Genomic DNA, 17,831 nt, shown 5'->3' with positions numbered 1-17,831 from the left:
AATCATACATTACAAACACACCTTCCACCAATCAAACATTACAAACACACCTCCCACCAATCATACATTACAAACACATCTTCCACCAATCATACATTACAAACACATCTTCCACCAATCATACATTACAAACACATTTTCCATCAATCATACATTACAAACACATCTTCCACCAATCATACATTACAAACACATCTCCCACCAATCATACATTACAAACACACCTCCCACCAATCATACATTACGAACACATCTCCCACCAATCATACATTACAAACACATCTCCCACCAATCATACATTACAAACACACCTCCCACCAATCATACATTACAAACACAAGTCACACCAATCATACATTACAAACACATCTTTCACCAATCATACATTACTATCACATCTTCCACCAATCATACATTACAAACACAACTTCCACCAATCATACATAACAAACACACCTTCCACCAATCATACATTGCAAACACACCATCCATCAATCATACATTACCAACACACCTCCCACCAATCATACATAACTAACACATCTTCCACCAATCATACATTACCAACATACCTTCCACCAATCATACATTACAAACACATCTTCCACCAATCATACATTACAAACACATCTTCCACCAACCATACATTACAAACACATCTTCCACCAATCATACATTACAAACACATCTTCCACCAATCATACATTACAAACACATCTTCCACCAATCATACATTACAAACACACCGTCCACCAATCTTACATGACAAACACATCTTCCACCAATTATACATTACTAACACACCTCTCACCAATCATACATTACAAACACACCTTCCACCAATCATACATTACAAACATACCTTTCACCAATCATACATTACAAATACACCTTCCACTAATCATACATTGCAAATACACATTCCACCAATCATACATTACAAACACACCTTCCACCAATGATACATTACAAACACACCTTCCACTAATCATACATTGCAAATACACCTTCCACCAATCATACATTACAAACACATCTTCCACCAATCATACATTACAAACACATCTTCCACCAATCATACATTACAAAGACATCTTCCACCAATCATACACTACAAACACATCTTCCACCAATCATACATTACAATCACATCTTCCACCAATCATACATTACAAACACACCGTCCACCAATCATACATGACAAACACATCTTCCACCAATCATGCATTACAAACACATCTTCCACCAATCATACATTACTAACACATCTTCCACCAATCTGACATACATTACAAACACATCCTCCACCAATCATACATTACAAATACACCTTCCATCAATCATACACTACTAACATACCTTCCACCAATCATACACTAAAAACACACCTCCCAACAGTCATACATAACAAACACACCTTCCACCAATCATACCTTACAAACACACCTTCCACCAATCATACATTACAAACACACCTCCACTAATCATACATTGCAAATACATCTCCCACCAGTCATACATTACAAGCACATCTTCCACCAATCATACATGACAAACACACCTTCCACCAATGATACATTACAAACACACCTTCCACTAATCATACATTGCAAATTCACCTTCCACCAATCATACATTACAAACACATCTTCCACCAATCATACATGACAAACACACCTTCCACCAATCATACATTACAAACACACCTTCCACCAATCATACATTACAAACACACCGTCCATCAATCATACATGACAAACACATCTTCCACCAATCATACATTACAAACACACCTTCCACCAATCATACATTACAAATACACCTTCCACCAATCATACATTACAAACACAACTTCCACAAATCATACATTACAAACAAACATTCCACCAATCATACACTACCATCAAACCTTCCACCAGTAAAACACTACCAACACACATTCAACCAATCAAATACTACTAACACACTTTCTACCAATCATACACTACCAAAAAACCTTCCACCAATCATACACTACAAACATACCTTCCACCAATCATACACTACCAACATACCTTCCACCAATCATACACTACCAACATACCTTCCACCAATCATACACTACAAGCATACCTTCCACCAGTCATACACTACCCACATACCTTCCACCAATCATACACTACAAACACACCTCCCACCAGTCATACATAACAAACACACCTTCCACCAATCATACATACAAACACACCTTCCACCAATCATACATTACAAACACACCTTCCACCAATCAAACATGACAAACACATCTTCCACCAATCATACATTACAAACACACCTTCCACCAATCATACATTACAAATACACCTTCCACCAATCATACATTACAAACACAACTTCCACAAATCATACATTACAAACAAACATTCCACCAATCATACACTACCATCAAACCTTCCACCAGTAAAACACTACCAACACACATTCAACCAATCAAATACTACTAACACACTTTCTACCAATCATACACTACCAAAAAACCTTCCACCAATCATACACTACAAACATACCTTCCACCAATCATACACTACCAACATACCTTCCACCAATCATACACTACCAACATACCTTCCACCAATCATACACTACAAGCATACCTTCCACCAGTCATACACTACCCACATACCTTCCACCAATCATACACTACAAACATACCTTCCACCTATCATACACTACAAACCTACCTTCCCAAAATCCCCGGCTTAGAAACATGAAATCCTGAGGTGTGTATTTAAAAAAAATTCATTTCCCGACATCCCATAATTAAAAAAAATATTCCCGCATCCCGTAAAGATCAATCCCGAAATCCTGAGCTAAAAACACACGATCCTGACGTCCCGAATAAGTCCTGCCTCCCTCTTATCTCTACACTTTCTTTATTTTGGTCAAATCACTACTTTCACTTTCAACAATAATTTTTTATGCCCCATTTATGGGAATTATGTTTTTTTGTCTGTTCGTCCGTTCGTCCGTTCGTCCGTCCTTCTGTCCTGCTTCAGGTTAAAGTTTTCACTTTTAACAATAAATTTGTATGCCCCATTAATGGGAATTATGTTTTCAAGTCTGTTCATTCGTTCCTTCGTTTGTCCGTCTGTCTGTCCCTCTTCAGGTTAAAGTTTTTTGTCGAAGTAGTTTTTGATGAAGTTGAAGTCCAACCAACTATAAACTTCGTAAATATGTTCCCTATGATATTATATTTCCAATTTTAATGCCAAATTAGAGCTTTTACCCCATTATATAATCCTTTTAACATAGTAAAAGATAGTGCTGATATGGCATCTGTATAATATGGACAAATTCTTGTTTCCACATGTTTTACTTATTTCAATATATATGCAACTGGTATGACCCCTTAGATAGTAAATTTTTCACAAAAAAAGGTAGACAGAATACAGAGAGTCTCTGTATATTATAGTAATATAATCGTAGTTTACACGTGGATAAACGCAAAAACATAATTGTCTCTAAGGAGGTATAATAGTTGTGGTTCTTGCGACCTTAAAACCATGATATGGAGAACGCTCTGATTGGCTTATTTATTTTTCATTTTTGTAATCTATCATACGATTGGTTGTTCTTGTGCACGTTTAAAACCGGAAGTCTTATCCATGACTAAAAGTTAGTCTGATAACGGAAACAATATCCGGACACCTATTTTGTCGTTTTTCTCCCAAAATAACTCTATCTGAATAGTCATAAGAATGGATGACAAATTTGCTATTCATGTTACCTAAAGAACACAGAGGCATGATGATTAATTTATTGTGGAAGGAAGAGAAGCGACACACAAAATGAGGTCTTCTCGTGTAATAGTATAGATAGGTAAAATTTATTCAACAATTAGCTATTATCTATCGTTTTACAGTTTATAAAATAAAAGAAGATGTATATGTGTATGATTGATGAAAGATTATTTGATTGTATTTCAGGGTCAGACTCCTTATGATCTGGTAACAATGGAAAGCTATAATGAGTATTCTGAAAAGAATAAGAGGAAGAAAGAAGTGATGGACTTCCTTAAGGTAGATAGTTTTTCTTAATAAAAAAGAGATATTCACAAATATGTCACAGATTGTTAGAGTCACAACAAACTTGGTACAAAGAAGTTACAATAAAACATTTGCCTTTAGTTGTCTATGTGGTATTTGTTGTCAGTTAACAATGTAAGTTGACAATTACAAGCGTGATGCCTAATGTAGATGTTGGCATATGTGATACGTGTTGTCAGTTAACAATGTAAGTTGACACTTCCAATTTTTTGCCTAATGTAGATGTTGGCATATGTGAAAGAAAAATGTTTGAAAACTGTGTACTCATCTGTTTTGATATCTTTTTGGTATTTGTTTTGTTGGCTTGCTGTCTTCTTGGTTGATACATCACATCTCCTTTTATTTAAGCAAAATATGTGCATTATTTATCAGTGTATGAAAAGATTGATTTAAATGTTTCTCTAATTCTATGGAAATTTATCCCTTTCCAAACCCATTGTTTAAAAAAATTTAATCCATGTGTGGTTGCCGGTGATCTCAACAAATCATTGGATGATTTTAAGGGTCATAACCTTTCTACCTAACTGGATGAATCAAAATATGCTAACAGGTGTTAATGAAATTGACAACATTGGTGACAGGCCTCTACAATAACTTTTTTTTCAACTTGTCCAGTAAGACAAGTACATACCAAAACTTACTTGTCCGAATGAAATTGTTACTTGTCCAAATTTTTTTTACTAAAAATAACCTTTTTACATCTTAAGTTGATTAAAGGAACAAAACGAATTTAAACAATAGAACTGAATTTGATCTTTTTCTTTTGAAATACTTTTCAAAAATATGAGTCAATTACAAAAAAAGGATGACGAAAGATACCAAAGGGACAGCCAAACCCACAAATCCAAAACAAACTGACAACGCCATGGCCAAAAATGAAAAAGACAAACAAACAACAATACACAAGACACAACACAGAAAACCAAAGAATAAACAACTCGAACCCCACCAAAAAACTAGGGGTGATCTCAGGTGCTCCAGTAGGGTACAACTGAATCTAGTCATGTCACAGGACTTAGGTTCTAGTTTTCATCAATGCTAGTCTCATCAGACTCTTCACATGAGGCACCATCTGATAGGCCTCTACACTCATTTGACATTTCATTTGTATCCTATATTTTTCTAAGTCGAAAAATGTGTATTCAAATACAATCAATAAAAAGAAGATAAGGTCTGATTGCCAATGAGACAACTCTCATCAAGAGACCAAATGACACAGAAATTTACAACTATAGGTCACTATATTGCAAGTATTGTTTTTTCTACTTATGATCAAATATGATTTTGTGAATTTTATGGTAAATAAAAAAAAATATTTTTGTGAAAAAAATACTGGTATGGTATGTATTATAAGGAACAGAATAAGGTAGCAACATGAGGTACTGATTTGTTTTGGTCCAGAAATGTCTCCTGCCTTGCCAAACTGTCTATCAATCATGACTACTAAAGAGATCTCCTACGGTGCCAAACTGTCTATTTAACTTGCAGCTAAACCTGTCGAGGTGACGAACTGTCCTGTAAAGTTACCTTATCTACAAAGCGCATCATTGATTCGGATCAGTTAGACTGGTTTCCGAGAATAGTATACCTTTTACATTTTAAAACGTACCTGACAAAGAACCAGTTAAAAATTATCGATCAGACAAGCGTTATTGTCGAGGCCTGTCGTGGAATGTGAAAGGCACACGAAGGGGATTTTTGTTTAACAAAAAAAGAAAATTTATTATTTTTAATCATTAGAGAAACAGATTCTCACATAGTTACACATGGATTATCGGATTTATCCGATCTCACTAGTCTAGTTAAATTATAAATTTTAAAGTACTCGCCGAGGCTTGGATTTTAGAATTGATAATATAACTTAACTCTCGTATATAAGCTAATCAGACAGCTGTTACGTACATAATAAAAGCTGACATTACAACATGATAAAATTTCAGTTAAAAAAATATAATACTATCTTTTCTGTGACTGTTTTTTTAATTTTTTTCACTTGTTAATCGATAAAAGGATAACATAACTAATTTTTGTAAAAGAAATAAATTGTCTTTTTGACACATTCCCTATCAAGTCCATTCTAATTTTAGACCTAATGTATATTAAACTTGTATTTTGTGTATCTTCTCAAGGGATGTAGAAAAGACATTTCCTTACTCAAGAGAAGCACACCTTGTATCTGTTAGATAATGAGGAACAAAAAGATTCAGTGTCTTTTTGTTTTTGGAATGTACAAGTACCCGGCCACGTCCCTTTATTTGTTTATTTATTGATCTTAGCCTTTTTTTAACTGACTTTAATAGTTTGTTCTTATGTTTTACTGTTACACCACTGTCCAAGGTTATGGTGAGGTTACATGTTTAACCTGCCACATTCTCTATGTATGTGCCTGTCCCAAGTCAGGAGCATGGAGTCAGTTTCTCAAAAAAAAACTTACGAGTAAGATTGATCGTGAGTCATGAACAATTCAGTATACTTACGATCATTCTTAGTCGTAAGTTTTTTTGTGAAACTGACTCCTGTAATTTAGTGGTTATTGTTTGCTTATGTGTTACATATTTGTTTTTGGTTAATTTTTGTCTCCATATATTAGGCCGTTGGTTATATTGTTTAAATCGTTTGACATTGTTATTTCGGGGCCTTCTATAACTGACAATGCGGTATGGGCTTTGCTCATGTTGAAGGCCGTACGATTGTTAATTTCTGTGTCATTTTGGATTTTTGAGTGGAGATTTGTCCCATTGTCAACCATACCACATCTTCTTATTTATCATTTTATAATAAATGCATTGAACAAAATGACTAAAACCACTAGACTCCTATCATTTTTCCGGATTGCCCAGGATAGATATGTTATTATTCTATTTTTTCATGATATATTCATCTTTTGTCTTAGATTAAAAATAAAACTGTAAAAGAACCCAAGGTCATCACCCCTATCCTCTCGGCCCCAGTTGAAAAATATCAATATGTAGATTAATTTAACAATCACAGTGTTCAGTATGCACCAATTTACTCAATGTTCTAAATAATAATTGGAATGGTACTACTTTTTACTGCATTAAATTTATTTTACAACTAAAAGGTTTTGAAAACAATGGAGGTTTATGTAAATTTTGAAAGTAAGCAGCCCGTCCCTAGGATTTTCATGGCATTCCATGGAATTTCCATGGCAAAATTGTTGCCATGAAAAGGATGGAGTATTGAAACGAGCTTTTTCATGGATTTCATGAAATTCATGGCATCGAAAAAAAGAGTGACAGAGATTGTATACTCAGTATTTCCATCGTTGCCATGAAATCATAAAAGGATGGAAATCATGGCATCGATGGATTTCCATGGAAAGTGTGGCATCAATGGCAGGTTGACATGGCCTCTATGAAAAGTATGGCATTTATGGCAGGTTGCCATGAAAATGATGGCAACAATTACAGATTGCCATGGAAAGTATGGCATCCATGGCATTTCCCTGGTATTCACTCACAAATGGACATGCAGACCTGCAATATTACCATGTATAGTTCTGTATAGTTTAATAACATATTCTTGTCCTTTGTCCTTTTCAAAATAGGACACTGGGAAAGTAAATATCTGCAGGAGTTCTCATCAGATTGAATTAACCTCATTACTTTCAAAATAAAGCTTCACCATTAAAGTTTCATTGCCATATATTGCTAGCAAAATAGATAAAAAAAATAAAAACTATTAAAATTAGACTATGTTTTAATGTAAATTTAAGTTAAACATTTTGGAAATGTTCAAAGTTCATTATTGCTATCTGACGTCTATCTTGTATTGTGTTCCTTTCTTGGCTTCGGCAGATGGTTGATGACCTAGTGGACAACTTTCCATTTCTTTCGTATGATGCCTAAAAAAAAGTCACCATATATATTAATATCTATTCTGAAAAATATCATATATATACTAGTGAAATAAAACAAGTAGGTGGGGTTTTCCTTCGTTTTGACATATTGACTTGATGGGCTTTTCTCATTGTTGAAGGCTGTATGGTGAACTATAGTTGTTAATGTCTGTGTCATTTTGATTTGATAGTTGTCTCATTGGCAATCATGCCACATCTTCTTTTTTATATTGAATTTACCATTTTTACCATATATCATTCAATATACAACAGAAACATCTAAAACTTGAAATTATAAAATTAAACTATGAAAAATAAGATGTTAAGCATGTTTTAAAGAGTAATTTATATTTTTAGAAAAGAATCCTTGTAAAATCAAGGGCAGATAATTATAATGACCTGTTTCGGGATTTTTTCAATAAAATAAGACCTGTGGGCTGTAACCCCAAATTTTCAAATATGTATATCATGTTTATATAAAAATGAATATTACAGATGGTTTTACAACTTTTTATTTTTTTCCAAAATGTTTTGAAAGTCCAATATGTGCAAAAAATACTTAAAAAGCATTCATAAGAATTTCTTTCATATAAAACTACTTACTCCAAGTCTGATTGAATGTGTCCATTCTTCAGTCCTATCACAAAACAATTGTCTTTTGTTTCACCATGCAGTTCTGAAATATAAAACATATTACAATTAAAATATAAGAAATATTTCAATTAAACAAAATAATTATTGCATATTCTGTATGCAGTGTATAGGTTATTCTTTACTGTGATTAGTATTGGTCTTTTATTTCACTTTAATATCATAGGCCCATATTTACATGTATGTCTTGCCATTTTTAAAATCTTAAATTTGATCCATATCATGATAGTTCAGAACATATGTACTAATTTTAAAAGATAATACTTTTTGATTTTTCCGAATAGATGTCTATATATATCATGTATATAATTATTAAAGTCATACTCAGTGGCGGATCCAGAAATTTTCATAAGTGGGGGCCCACTGACTGACCTAAGAGGGGGCCCGCTCCAGTCACGCTTCAATGATTCCCTATATAAGCAACCAAATTTTTTCCCAAAAAGGGGGGGCCCGGGCCCCCTGGGCCCCCCCTCTAAATCCGCCTCTGATACTACAGATCTCTAATTTTGCCAAAACTACTATCGAATAATATTCTATAAAATTGTCTTAAAGATATAAGTCTTGTCATAATACCACAGTAATTATGTACATGATGTAATTATGCAAAAATTGCATGGTCTTTTATAGTTATTCTCTTGATCCTACATGGTACTTATGTCACAATTTATTTGAAGGAAATAACAGTTTCATAATATTCAAAAAGGTTGAAATACTTATTCATAATTTGTACTTACCAGAAGATTTAATCCAAAATATATGAAAACATCAATCTTCACAAATCCAATTATTATAAGTCATATGTCATCAGAATAATACATCTGCACTTTTTAATGTTAATAGAATACTTTGGCTCTTTTTAGGCCACAACTCTACATCCATGGTAAAATTCATATTTTGGTCAAGATAAATAAGACATCTTTTCTTGTAATGTCTATGGTGTACCATTTGGTTCAAAAGGTATTTTTGTCGGTTAACCGCTATTTATATACCGGTTAACCGCTAATTTTATCGGTTAATCGCTATTTTTATCGTTTAACCGCTATTTATATGTCGATTAACCGCTAATTTTATCGGTTAACCGCTATTTATACCGATTAATCGCTATTAATATGTCGGTTAACCGCTATTTTTATCGGTTAACCGCTATTTTATCGGTTAACCGCTATTTCTTAGTGTTAATAACTTTTAATTTATCGTCTATGCACAAAACAAATAATTATTAAAAATAAGTAAGTGATTGATGGAGGAGGTTTATCGCTTAACCTGTTAACACAGTAATTTTAATTGCTTACTCCTCCCATTTTGGTCAATTAAAATTACTTGAAGAACGCCCACATGTTCCGAGCGTTGAGCACGTGGCAATATTATAGCACATACCACTATATCGCACGTCAGTAATCTTTATTTTATTTATGACAAAACGGATTGTTTTGCATGAATTAATCACCAAAAAATGGATTCATTTACTTATCAGCTTCCCCTCTTCTCCCACCCTACCTCCTTTTTATATTTACGCCGACATAACCACACGGTAGACGCTTTCCTGGTGGTAGAATTTCTCCTCTTAATTCCTTAATATCATAATTTCAAGATCGATTTGTGAATTATTGTTGGTTGGTTCATTCTCTTTATAAAAAAAAAATGGGAAAACATATTAAGCGCTAGTTGTTTTTGGCTTTTTAACCATCTTTAACGCTTCCAAAGGATACGTAAGACGCAGAAATTAACAACTATAGGACACCTTCAACAATGAGTAAAACCCATACTGCATAGTCAGCTATATAAGGCCTCGAAATGACAAACGTAAAACAATTCAAACGAAAAAACTAACGACCTAATTGATGTACAAAATAATAAACGAAAAACCAAAACTGTAACACAGCAACAAAAAGTAAATAAAAAAACATTGGATGACAATAAAGTAGAATGTGCCATGGGAGTTTAAAAAACATTTAATGGCACAAGTAACACGATACCGAATTGCATATCTCCCGATTTTTTAAATATTTTGTACACTTTTTGACTTTAATCCGAATTAAATCGGAATATGAAATACAAAATAGAGGTCACAATTTTTGTTTTTTTGCAATTTTCATTGGAAACTTAAATTGTATGCCAGGTTCACACTGCCGATCAGATCAATTCGATGATCCCTATTGTCCCTATTCCACCACCAAGCGAAACCAAAATCTTGATCGGGCCTGTTTACAACTTCTACCCGACTGTTATTCGACAGACTGTACACGACTTTAACTCGACCATCCACGACTCCAACCCGACCACTAATTGATTAAATATTCGATAATTCCGACCAATTTACGATCCACACGATGTTTACTCGACTTGTTAGACCAAATCAATGATACTCGTTCACAGCCTGATCTCTACCAAACCAGATCGACCGAATCGTATAGATAGTCGGGAATTAGTCGGGTATATACAATTTTTATATAAAAACATCATATTTTATTATGCGACGCCGCAGTGTAGGGGTCATTAAGACTAATACCGAGTTCCACTATAAAATTTATACGTCGGGTTGCTTTGCTACAACTAAAAGTGAAAAAATGGGGTATAAGTGTTGCCTTTGTCCATCCGTAAGTACATTGTGTACGTACGCTCTCTTCAAGCTTCGTCACAACCTTTGACCTGTCTCTCAGTGCTCTATAAATCCAACTGCTTCATTTCCATATAGATATTCTAATGGTTTTACTCGGACCTTCTGTGCACTACTGAATTTAACCAAACAAACGAAGAATGTGTCCATGGGACATAGATATTGCCCCAGCATGCATATAACGTTATAAAGGTTCATTCCCCAAGAACGACAAAAGTGACGCCTTCCAAATTCGATCTTGATCTGTGTTTTATGATAATAAGTGTTGTGTGTAAGTTTCATAAAATTTTATTGAGGCTAAACAAAATTAGAGAACGGAAACAAATTGTGAGGACATACGTAGAAGACGAACAAGAAGGCGTAGACAGCAACGGATGCCGAGACGTCTAGGTTAGGCAGTGTGTAACACGGCGACCACTGTGTGAGTAGCATCAGAGACTTGCAGGAGTTCGACAAAGAGGACCCCAATGGTTGAAAAACTTCTTCAGAGTCTAAGCTGATATGTTTTGGGAGTTTAACTGGTCTTTACATTTCTTGAAAATGACACCACAAAATGAGATTTGTCACTGGATTAGTACTTATGTTAGATAGCAATATACATAAATTTGACCATCCCCTTTTCCTTGCTTTTTTACAAATGAAGCTTGCTGTTTGTGTCATATATATATGCATACATGTATGTGTGTATCCATGGCAATTACCTATTGGCTAAAAACTATTGTAGAAAGGTGGTAAAGCTGTCATATATTTCCCAAAAATTGACCAGAAGTAGACTTGTAATCCCCTGGAGTGAAACCTTTTCTGAAACTGTTTACGTATAACTATCAAGAGATCAAATCAAAATCAGTTGTCTTTCGTCTTATTTTCTGTAAAATGGCGTCATAAAGTTCGTTTGTACGGTAACAAAAAGTTGTTCATTTCTGTACTATTTGGTGTCCTGTGGAGAGTTACCTCATTGGCAATCATACCTGATCTTATTTTTATACTACACAACAGTCAAACAGAAAATAGTTCATAAAACAGGTAAACCCCACTTTGGAGGCTTTATTAGTCATTAGCATTCTAATAATCATTTTTTATTGCACAATTACTTTCATATCTGAAAAAAACCAAGGGACCAAAATGCAGAATCTATTTCCCTTCCGGAACACCTGCACGAGATAGTCCCAGGTTTTGTAAGGTTTCGTGTTGCTGAAAAAAGTCGGATTGTCTTATGCCCCGCCGAAACAAAGAGACATTTAGTGTTACACTTGTCAATCCATTCGTCCGTACGTCTGTTCATTCCACATATTAGTTTCCGTTCTCTAACTTTGGTTTGCCTCTATTAACCTAATGTTATGAAACTCATACACACTGCTTATTACTAGTATCCTAATCAAATATCACAGATTAACGAACGGGGACTAAAGCGTCCTGATAAAGTGCACCAAGGACTCTGATACACTGTACTGCAACTACAAAGGATTATTCTCAGTCACACTATTAGCCCTCGTTGACGCATATTACAAGTTTATATGGTACAGAGATGGAAGTGCGTCTGACTCTTCAACCATTCTGAATAGAGGACTTTGATTGAGGAACTAGAAACACCCACTGCCCGGCGATATGGAGAACACTCATACCGGTACCTCATGATGAATATGATGCATTACCATTGAGATCTGGATGAAGCCGTACTCCAGATATATCAAAACCGAGACTATCTTATGCACTATTTCAAAATGCCAGCAGGTTCAGTTGAGTGGCAAGAGAGTATGATTTTGTTCATCAGTGCTATTGTAAATTAAGCTACTTGTAGTTTTATCGTTAAACCACTGGTAGATGTTTTGCCTTTTTTTACGTTTCAAAAATGATTCGAAACGTTTGTATTTATTTATTTATTAGATTTACTGCTCTTTTCTTGAAAATGACACCACTAAATGAGACTCGTCACCGGATTGGTACTTATGCAATATGACAGGCGCAATGTGTATTTGGTGGGTTTCGTGTTGCTAAGATTTTAGTTATAAAAATTAATGAGTTGTGGACTGCTGTTTGTCTTGTCGTCGTTTTTAGCTTTTTTCCATGGCTGGGTCGGTTTGTTCTTGACCTCTGGGTGTGATTGTTTGTTTGGTATATTTGCCTCTGTTAACGTACAGCTAAGTACGGTACACGGGGAAATTTTTGCGAATTTCATTTTCGTACATTTCAAAATAACAAGGACAATATATTCTTGCGGGAAAAGTTATGAGAGTTAATTAGACCTACACAACGAAAAGTGGTTGCGTTTGGTCGAATAGAGATTGGGTATTGGTCGAGTTGGTCTAGGATAAAAAAAAATATTAGTAGTCGCAGTGATCGATGACGTTGGTTGAGAAACGATCGCATTTTAGTCGAACAAAGGTCGTGATGATCGAGTACTGATTGTTCAAATATTTGTATTCAGACCAAACTCGATCCCTTTACGATCCTTTTTCGATTGACTGGCTTCTCGATGCTTACTCGAATGTTTTTGAAACGTCAAAAACTCTCTGAAAGAAAGTCAGATCGATGACGAGTAAGGTAGACCACCCCGAACATTCTTGTCGAACTAGCCAGACCAGCCTCCCGATCACTTTATCTGTCTTGATCGGAATTGATATAGTTGATCTGATCGGCAGTGTCAACCTAGCTTTAGCTTCAAAAATACTAGACTTCTTTGTTACTTAATTAAATTCTCATCAATAAAATGACCTTTAGCTGTCATATATCACCATTTCAAAACCAAATTCTAAATTGTTGAATTAAACAGCTTTGCATAAAGTTTAAGCTATAGAAACCATGTATATGTTCTTCTCATATATTTTATGATAGTATGATACTAAACCCCTTACGGGAGGGATTGTACCTGATATTCATATGATGAAGACATAATCTTTCAATCAGTTTAATTGAGGTCTGGAGCTGGCATGTCAGTTAACTGCTAGTAGTCTGTTGTTATTTATGTATTATTGTCATTTTATTTATTTTCTTTTGTTACATCTTTTGACATCAGACTCGGACTTCTCTTGAACTGAATTTTAATGTGCGTATTGTTATTCTTTTACTTTTCTACATTGGCTAGAGGTATAGGGGGAGGGTTGAGATCTCATAAACATGTTCACCCCGCCGCAATTTTGCGCCTGTCCCAAGTCAGGAGCCTCTAGCCTTTGTTAGTCTTGTATGATTTTAAATTTTAGTTTCTTGTGTATAATTCGGAGTTTAGTATGACGTCCATTATCACTGTACTATTATGCATATTTTAGGGGCCAGCTGAAGGACACCTACGGGTGCGGGAATTCTCGCTACATTGAAGACCCATTGGTTGCCTTCGGCTGTTGTTTGCTCTATGGTCGGGTGGTTGTCGCTTTGACATATTCACCATTTCCTTTCTCAATTTTATATCCCGAATTTTTCGTGTATAATTTGTTATGCCAATTCATAGCCAATGTTTAAATCTTTAAGAAACAGATGCCGAATCACTATAACGACCGAAAAAAAAATCCCTAGGACAGTGTGAAAACCTTAACACATTAGCACATTTACCCTAAAGTCTTGATGCAAATTAATTGACTAAATTTGTGGCTAAATTATATCATCTTATAATTATTTTGCATTAATTTTTTATCCCTCATTTTTTTGCCAAGTAACAACATCAAAAGAGCTATATAAATGTTCGTGAGAGTCGGGCTCGATGATATTAAAATTGGCTTTAACGAACGCAACCTATGTATTACTGGTAAATTATTAAACCAGGGATATCGTTACCATAAATTACTTAAAACCTTTACTAAATTTTTCCATAGATATAAAGATTTGGTTTTGAAGTTTGGTTGTACCTGTAGAAAACTTATTTCAAACGGGATAGCACATCCTCATGTTTACGGAAATGTTGTTAACCGTGCCCGGAAATTTAGAAATGATCCATGTAAACTTGTAGCTCCTTTAAATAGATTTATTCTTAAAGGTTACCTATTCAACACTGTAATAAGATCATTGAATATTGTTTTTATTGGTATAAATATTGATTTTGTTATCAGTAGATTAAAAGCTAACTAAATATTACTAGTATGTTATATACATATACATTTTCATGGATCTACAATCTGTCGATACCTGTAACTTGGCATTGCACAAGGTCATGTTTTTCTCTGGCTGTTTATGACGTCTTTACACTAAATCCATTGTATGTTGGATGTGTACGGATTGAGTTTTTAGTCTTAGAGGCATGATTTTTTTATTAGTTGTTAGTGGCTTTAAACTAGCTGTCAGATAACTGCGAGTACTCTCAGATCTGTTCATTGTGACTTTTTGTGTCGGGATGTATAAGTACCCGGCCACGTCCACTTGTATTTTTTGTCTATCTGATGAGTTAAGCCTTTTTCAACTGATTTTTATAGTTCGTTCTTATGTTGTACTGTTATACCACTGTCCCAGGTTAGGGGGAGGGTGTCGTCTGATAGTACCCGACACTGCTATAGTATGTCGGCAGTTATAGCTTGGGTTTGTCCTCTAGCTTAGACTTGATTATAATTAAATAAAAAAAAATCATTTACCAGTACATGTTAAATCAGTCATAAATCTATAAATGATTCATCAATATCATGACAGATATGCCATCATTAGGGCATACAACTATCAATTATCAATTTCCCCTAGACTTTTGTGATTGCTCTACATAACTAATGGTTCAACATTTAACACTTGTCCTCGTCAGACTGCAATAAATTTATGCGAATATTTCATGATACTTTGTATTTTGCTATTAAAAAATAATGAATATATTCTTTCTTGTTTAAGTTTCTGTGCTGCAATATTTCAGTAGAATCAATAAATAATAATAATACATATATATATGTTTTGTAATTATACTAGTTTCGTCGTTTTTGACGTTATCATAACCACTTATACTAATCTAAAATTTGTTAGATTTGTATTAGTATGAAATTCAAAACAGTGTAGCTGTGGCCATTGATTGACCCATCAAAATCATCCATTGACTGGGACAATTTACGTGAACGTTTGTCTGTAACAACCACTGTTCATGACGTACCTACGATAGACATTTAAACTGTGGGGTCAACAAAGGTTTCTTAACGCCTTTAATTATAAAATAATTCGAAAAATTAATCAGGAATAACCTTTGTGTTTTGATTTATATAATTGATATAAATCAAAATATCGTGTTATTTCTGATTAATTTTTCGAATTACTTTATTTAGGTGTTGAGAACCTTTGGTGACCCCATAGTTTAAGTGTCTTTAAAAAGTACATAGTGAGCATTGGTCGTTACATACAAACGTTCACCTAAATTGTCCCAGTCAATGAATGATTTTAATGTGTCAATCAATGGCCACAGCTACACTGTTTTGAATTTCATACTAATTTTAATGGTCACCTGTTGTTTCTGTATCAGTCGCTTCATCTTTAATAAACCCTTGGAATACATGCTGTGATGGACACTATTGTGATTCAGATTGATAACATTTGTTTCTTTTAAATGTATTTCAAGGTCAAGAATGCCATATGTTGTAAATCTTAAACCTTTAGTTACAATAACACCTATGAATAGTTTGACCAGACGATGCTGATCTGATGCTCCATTATATATTATAAATCCATAACCCTGAATTTTCCGTGACGTTTCGTTTTCAGCAGAAACTATCTTATTCATTATTTCAAACATATAAAAATTTGCCACAGATTTCAGGTTAAAAGACTGCCGTCAATTATCGGACCTAGTACATTTATTGTGGTTTTTTTATTTATATTTTTTAATATATATTTTTTCCAATAAATTCAAACAAAAAGTAATCTATAATGAGTTTCAGTCAACAGATGTATTTTATTACATTGACCGTTTGAACATCGACTTTGACTAAGTCAGTTTGGATTTTATAATTTTATATGGAGCCCAGGGCCGTAACTACATGGTCTGATGTTGGAAATAAATTTTAAAAAGTTGAAACAAAAGCTTTTCTTCAGATCATATTGTTTTCACGGCGAGTGTCTTGCAAAAATCAGCTGATTTCTCTTCACTTTTTGATGTTGCCCCTGTATATTTTTCGTGATCCATCTTTATAATCAGTGTTAAAGGTCTATTAATTGTAGTTATGTGTCTTATCTGTACCCGGGTTTGTTTTTTGTTCATTTATTGTCCTACTTTTTGACTAAATTCTAAGTGTTGATTTCTTTTGCAAATCTAGTAATTTTTTTTAACTTGGGAGTTTTCTTATACGAAGGACCTTTTGTCTAATTAAAAAAACTACATGAAATTGTTAGAATATTATCGAAATTAGAGCTACGATGACGGGTGAACGGTTGTGTGGTTTGACAATGCTGCATGTCCACCGATGTCCAGATATTGTGCGAGAAAATATTTTAAGAAAATACGATGCTACTGAACACAGAAAAATTTATCCTTTCTTTATGGGAGAATTGACTTAATATTAAAGAATAAAAACTGGCCCTCTTTTTTGTAGATAAAACTAGATAGCTGACATGCGTTAAATTAACACGAGGCCACCAATCTCCCGGTATTAAGTCAATTAAAAAAAAACCATCAATGTATTGCCATATGACCTTTAACATTGAAGGACTAAACTTGCATTAAGTCGTGCGA

General features: G+C 34.2%; 1 protein-coding gene and 1 long non-coding RNA gene across 2 annotated transcripts in view; one reads left to right on the top strand and one right to left on the bottom strand.

Annotated features, from left to right (window-relative positions):
* The window catches only part of LOC143083959 (uncharacterized), a 94,611-nt gene that overhangs the window by 22,489 nt on the left and 54,291 nt on the right, over positions 1 to 17,831 (top strand). The window contains exon 3 of the mRNA XM_076260376.1: positions 3,966 to 4,058. Coding sequence (XP_076116491.1) covers positions 3,966 to 4,058 — 93 coding nt within the window. The remainder of the gene's footprint in view (positions 1 to 3,965; positions 4,059 to 17,831) is intronic.
* Positions 7,793 to 9,522, bottom strand: LOC143082043 (uncharacterized). Its single transcript, XR_012980234.1, has 3 exons — positions 9,330 to 9,522; positions 8,548 to 8,620; positions 7,793 to 7,950 (listed from the first exon to the last, which is right to left on the bottom strand). It is a non-coding gene; the product is annotated as an uncharacterized LOC143082043 (long non-coding RNA).

Source organism: Mytilus galloprovincialis, chromosome 7 (genome assembly GCF_965363235.1).
Source record: "Mytilus galloprovincialis chromosome 7, xbMytGall1.hap1.1, whole genome shotgun sequence".
Classification (NCBI taxonomy): domain Eukaryota; kingdom Metazoa; phylum Mollusca; class Bivalvia; order Mytilida; family Mytilidae; genus Mytilus; species Mytilus galloprovincialis.
The sequence above is the reverse complement of the archived record's forward strand: the minus strand, read 5'-3'. Positions and strand labels throughout refer to the sequence as shown.